The sequence below is a fragment of the Condylura cristata genome, unplaced genomic scaffold (genome assembly GCF_000260355.1).
Source record: "Condylura cristata isolate star-nosed mole 26May11 unplaced genomic scaffold, ConCri1.0 scaffold00020, whole genome shotgun sequence".
Taxonomy (NCBI): Eukaryota; Metazoa; Chordata; class Mammalia; order Eulipotyphla; family Talpidae; genus Condylura; species Condylura cristata.
The window spans coordinates 26589325-26595437 of NW_004567121.1; the positions used below are offsets into that span (position 1 = coordinate 26589325).

Here is a 6113-nt window from a genome sequence, read left to right on the forward strand (position 1 = left end):
ATCGGAGCAATGTCACCAAGAAATCAGAACTGATAAATTACTAAATGTAACTGAACATTTGGAAAACATAGTGAAACAGATTGAAATACGTGGGAAGAATGAGTGAGAAGTACAAAGGAAAAAACTTCAGAAAAAAATTAAAAGTTGTGACTAATATTTATGTAAGCAAAATCATGTAAAAATTAAATGCTAATTTAAGTCAATAGATACTAAAGTAAATGATAAAAAAAATAGCAGTTTATTCTTGTATTTTAAAAATAGAATTTTTTTAAAAAAGATTTTTTCTTATGCATACTAGAGCTGGGGTGCAATCCAGAAGTGTGGGGCGTGAAGGGATTCACCAGAGACAGAGTGGGGAGCAAAACAGGCAGTATACTGCTGAGAAGAGCAGCGGGAGAGACAGGAGACATCTGCCGTGCCGTGTGGGTCGGCTCCCTGGCAGGATCAAACTAGTACTGCAGTAGTTGCTGATAGCTTCATGGTGCTGAGAGCTAATCCCTGGTGCCACCATTTTAAAATGCTAGCCAAAGCCTCTGAAGACGAGAACTGAGGAGGAGCCAGACATTTTGTTATTAACTTTTGATAGTTTTTAACTATATGTAAGTTACTTTGCAAAAATAAAAGTTAATTCTAGAATAAGTAAAAATACAAGGAGGTTTTTTTAATGAGGTAAATTTAATGCAATGATGCAGATAATAGCCATGAGACATCATGTTAGAAAAGTAAATCACAGAAGAAAATAAATAATATGTCTGCACTGGTGTATGAATGCTTGTTTTTTTGTCAAAGGATATAGTTCTATACATACATCTATATGCATAAAAAATGTCTGGGAGAAAATAAATAACATCTACCTTCAGGTGGTAAGATAGGGAATTTTTCGTTTTCACTTCATAGAATTTGTACCATATACATTTTCCCCCTAAAAAGAGGTTTTATTATGTTTTATGTTCAATTTTCCTTCCTTCTTTTTTTTAAAAAGTGCTCCCACGCACTCACCTGCCTCCTGCCGTAGCAGCCCCAAAGTGTCCAGGATTCGACAGGCTTCCAGTGAGCACTGGATCATCGCTTCTTTTTTCTTTCCCGAGTGAATGGCCTCAGCCACCAGTTGTTTTCCAGTTGAATCATCCACGGGTAATCTGCATTGATTTAGAGAGAATTACAGTACAAGACTAAGTGCCAATTCTCATGCAAAAAATATGCTCTGGTAGCAGTCATGTGTCTTAAGATGTCATTTTAATATCTGTTTTGTTCTGTATTGCCAAGGTTGGAGGTGATTTTTTTCAAAAATATTTATTTATTTATGCATACAAGAACTGGAGTACAGACCAGGGAGCAACGTGAAAGGATTTACCAGAGACAGAGTGGGGAGCAGAACAGGTAAGACTGACTGAAATACACTGCTGAGGGGAGCAGCTGGGGGTTAGGAGAGGTCTCCTGTGCCATGTGGGGCAGCTCCCTGGCCGGGGATCAAACTCATGAACTCATGCTATAGTGACTGCATGTAGCTTCTTAGTTCTGGGCTTTCACTGACTGGGCCACCAGGGGGGCCCCTCCCTCTACTGCTTACACATCCCATCCCACTCCCCAATAATGCAGATGGTACTAATCTATCAAGACCCCAATTTAGGAATAGCCTAAAATGAAGACTACAGTCCCTCTTTGGGTTGTTATTTATAACCATAAATTAAACCTGAAATTGGCCACTTTCAAAAAATGGTCATGAATGTAAAAGGAACATACCTCACCCTACATAGCCAAGTACTATGCCCCTGTTCATCGAACTCATATTCTAATTCTTCTCCTATGGGAAGAAGAAAGACAAAAAAAAAAAAAAATTAACAGCATCTGAAAATTACTGATTGATATAAAGGGAGAAGAGAGCAAAAGTTAAATGACAATACCAGGTTCCTGTACCACACCAAATAACAAATCTCAAAGAATTTCACTTCCTATTCCTAGAAATCATTACCTGATAATAAAAGTAGGATGAGCCTGATGAACCAAAAAAGCAAACTCAGATCAAAACAATCAATTCTCCAAAAATAGCTTTCTCCACTGTATAGTAATTTTCAGACTTTTCATCCATTGTAGACTTAAGATGAAAATCTGTCACAGTTACCTGGTTTTTAGAAGTATAAATATTAAGTGCAGAACACATCCTGAACATATACATATTCACACCCACATACATATACACATATGCAGACACATGTAAACACAGATGTTCTCACAATGCATCTCTACTGAAACACTCCTCTATAGAAACACTCTTTATACCATACAAAATAAAAATTCATGTCTAGAATTTCAAAAGATCAGATGAATTAGAATCATAAAATAATAAAAAGTTGGCTCAATCTCCCAACCACTTAAGTCCAGGATCTTGAGAAGAATGAGATGGTTTCATAATAAACTCCCCCTCCCCCAGAGAGATGAGTTTTAAAAGGAAGCACTTTCCTTTCTCCAATATAGGAAAATAGACTAATAAGATGATTACCATTTTCAAGATAAGCCTGAAGGAACTGCCCAAGGGTAAGAATTGAAGATAAAACACAGCAATTTGAAAACCCAAAGATCTGAAAAACAACAAAGAGGTGGATACATTTAACTGTCAAAGTCAGAATCTGTTCACATACCTTCTCGGTCAAAAAATCCTTGGAGCGCCTTTTTGGGATCCTTTATATAAAAGGCTTCCCTTTCCTGCTGAAACTCTAAGACAATCGGGTTCTCTTCAGCCTCATCCTCTACTGCATCTTCTCCTATAGGACATAGGAAGGAAAGAGAAGATAATCAGCTAATAGAAGAGACCATGTGAATGACATTCGCTACCTTCTGAGGTTATCAGTGAAGAAAAGAAAGGTGGAGGAGAACAATCAGACCACCACATACTACAACCCATAATGTGAAAATCTTCAGGTTTTCTAATTGCATGACAAGTTCAAACTTATTTTCACACCTCCTTATTTTTAATCTTATCACTAAGATTTTTTCACTATGTATTTTTCCTCAAATTTTACTGATTTGCAAGTCATTCACATAACTATACAAACTTGGGAGCACAACCACACCTGCAGAAGTGAACATGCCTCATCCTCCACCAAAACACCAGTGCCAACACCCTATCCCCTTCCCACCCATTGTACTCTCCCCCCCCCATTCCCTCTGCTAACCTGTGCTTTTCAGAGTCTATGTATTATTCATGATGTCCATCACTGTATTTTAATAGCAAAATTACCACACTGTTTATGGGGCGGGGGGTGGAATCTTAAACTCTTCAGCCTGGTTTTTCCATCTCTTACACTCTGGTCTAACACCTTTGTCTTAAATATAATTTTCTAATACTTGTCATGTCTGCCAACTAGAATGATCTACTCATTGCTCCATTAAATCTCAAAATCATGGATCCCTGCCCTGAATCTTTGCCCAATCCAGGTTCCTAAGTGCTATTTTAGCTTTCCGCCAAGTCAGCTAAAAACTGTTCTGCTTATAAATTTATAAACTGTCTCAAAGATCAAAGTTAGTTTTACCAAAAATATATATAACTATTTGTATTTCCTGGTGTCCACATTAAAAAGATAAAAGAGTGAGGGCCCTTTCTGGTGGCCTACTGGGTTGAAGTATAGCACTGTGAACCTGTCCACAGCCACTGCAGCACGAGTTTGATCCCCAGCCAGGGAGCTGACCCACATGGCACAGCAGACCTTTCTGGACCCCCTCCCCATGCTCCCCTCAACAGTGTATTTCAATACATCTGTCTGTTCTGCTCCCTACGCTGTCTCTGGTGAACGCTCTCACCCTCCCCCAACCCCAAACCAGTGGCATAAATAAATCTTGAAAAAAACAAAATAATCCGGTTTAAAGGTATCACTAGTAATGAATTTAAAATATTACCCTCTGGCAGTAATTAGAATTTCTTACCCATTCCCCAGTTGCAGCCCATTTCATCATCTTGACTACCAGCATTTCTCTTCCTTTCAGTAGTATCCATTTCCTCTTCATCTGAGTCTTCTCCTAGCATCTTCTTCTCCAGCATCATTTGCTGCTGCTTCCGCAATTCCTTCAGTTGAGTTACTGTCAACTCGGACTCTGCCTCTCGGTCTTCCTCGGGTCCCTGATGAGCCAAGCGAAAGAATTCTTTTAGAGTTCAGGACTGTGGGAGTCACTTTCAGAAATACGCAGTAGGTAGACCTCTGCAGCGGTCTGGAGCGAGACTCCTGGTTCCTCTGGTGTGAACCTCCCTCAGCGACAGCTTAAGGGGCGCAGGAGCCCAGCATGGGGGCTTCAGAGACTTCCAAGTCAGGTTTTCTACTTACCTGAAGCAGAAAGAGCCGGGTACTACCTCCAAAGCGAAGAACATGCCCGACGTGGACCCGGCAGTAGGTGCGGGGTGGGATGCGGGTTTTGTTGAGAAACGTGCCGTGGGTGCTTCCCAGGTCGTAGAGGTAGAAACCCGGCCCGCGGCCGTCGCCTTCTCCGTCCGGCTCTGACGCCCTGTGCTGCAGCACCGCGTGGTACCGAGACACCGAAGGATGCTCGAGACAAACGTCGCAGCAAGACAGCCTCCCGAAAAGGCAGGCGCTCGTTCCTTTCAAACTGCGGGTGCTAAGGATGGTGCCGCTCTTCAGGGTTTCGAGGCTGTAGGGGTCCGTGGCGGGGCCACCCCACGGCGGCTCCTGGTAAGGGGGAGCACGGGACGGACCTCCAGAAGGAGCTGCTGTGGGGGGCCGCGGCTGCTCCGCCTGGGGATCCCCAGACTCCTCACAGTCCGGCCGGGCCGCGGGGAGGTCAGGCTCCCCGGGATCGGGGTCCGGCAGCGCCGCGGGCCTTTCCTGCTTCACTTCCTCAGAGTTGAGAGGACTGGCGGCCGGGGTCTTGTCTCGCACCCCCGCGAGCACCGGCAGGGCTGGCTTCTTGAAGTCGTCATTGGGCTCAGGAGAAGCGAGCGGCTCCGACTGAGCGGGGCCACCATCCGCCATCCTCCGCAGGGTGCAGCTCCAAACCTGCCCCCGGGAAACCTCCCCTCCGAGCGCCAATTTCCGCGCCACGCCTCCCTGGCCCGGCTGCCAGCGGCTTCTCTGGTCAGCGATGGTGGCCTCGCTGCTTCAAGACCAGAACTCTGTCAGCGGTGCGTAATACAGGAAGGTCAGAATAAGAGACGAGCAGAAAAAGGCGGCCAGGTACTGTCGGCACGGGGACACCTTTGATGGTGCAACCGGATTTACTGACTTCCTGTGGCGTTGCTGGTGCTTAAGAAGCGCTTCCGGCAACTGGGACCACTAATGAACAAACTAGCCTTCCGGGCGGAGCACGGTCCTCGCCTCGGGCCCCTGGCTGTGGCGCGGACACCCGGCCCCCTCCTGCCCGCTGGCGTGAGTAGTGGCGCCGTCCTGCCTCGGCCCAGGTCTAGACCTCCCCCTCCCCCCGCCTGGGCTTCGGACGGCCCCCCGATCCTGTGGTTGGAGCCTGTGCCTGACGGCGGGATCCGAGGCGCCCCGAGGGACTTGGACATTTCTTGGACTTGATGCCTGCGTGGTCTTCGTGCTCCGTCTGGTGACGTTAAGGAAGAGGGCGGTGGGAGGGGGGTATTTCGTTCATTCATTTATTCTTTCCGAAACCAATTACTGGGGCAGCAGAGTGCAGTCGTGACAAGTGCAGACTCGGGAGCCTGTTTTGGATTTACCTGTTGGCCACTTCTGACATTAGGCAAGACAATAGGCTTCAGCTTCCACGTCTGTAAAAGGAGATTAAATAGTGGTATCTACGTCGTAGGATAGTTGAAAGAGTTGAATTAAACAATACCAGCAAAGCCCGGCACATAGTAGGCACTCAATAAATGCCACTACTGCTGTGTGCTAGGAACTGTACTGAGATAATGATGGTGAGGGATGGAGGGAAGAATAGAACTGGTTGACGTAAGTACTGATTTAAATCCAGGGATAGTGAGAGAGCCATACAAAATGTTGGGATTGTAATGAAGGGCAGGAACATGGGGAGTGGCAAGGAATTCATGGCAAAGATCACAGCTAAAAGAGTCAACTGAGGGCCCTCCCTGGTGGCACAGTGGGTTAAAGCACAGCACTGAGAATCTAAAGCCGCTTCCTCATGAGCTC

At 45.4% G+C, this 6113-nt stretch overlaps 1 protein-coding gene across 3 annotated transcripts in view; it reads right to left on the reverse strand.

Moving 5' to 3' along the window:
* SLC4A1AP (solute carrier family 4 (anion exchanger), member 1, adaptor protein) overlaps positions 1-5202 on the reverse strand; it is a 19859-nt gene extending 14657 nt beyond the window's left edge. For 2 of the 3 annotated variants that reach the window (XM_004686339.2, XM_012727638.1), the window contains exons 1-5: positions 4317-5201; positions 3922-4114; positions 2640-2762; positions 1744-1804; positions 1000-1139 (exon numbers count right to left, since the gene is read on the reverse strand). In XM_004686339.2, the coding sequence (XP_004686396.1) occupies positions 1000-1139; positions 1744-1804; positions 2640-2762; positions 3922-4114; positions 4317-4979 (1180 nt within the window). In that variant the 5' untranslated portion in view covers positions 4980-5201. Of the gene's footprint in view, positions 1-999; positions 1140-1743; positions 1805-2639; positions 2763-3921; positions 4115-4316 lie in introns of all 3 variants that reach the window. The other variant, XM_012727639.1, reaches the window with a different exon arrangement.
* Positions 5203-6113: the final 911 nt, after the last annotated feature.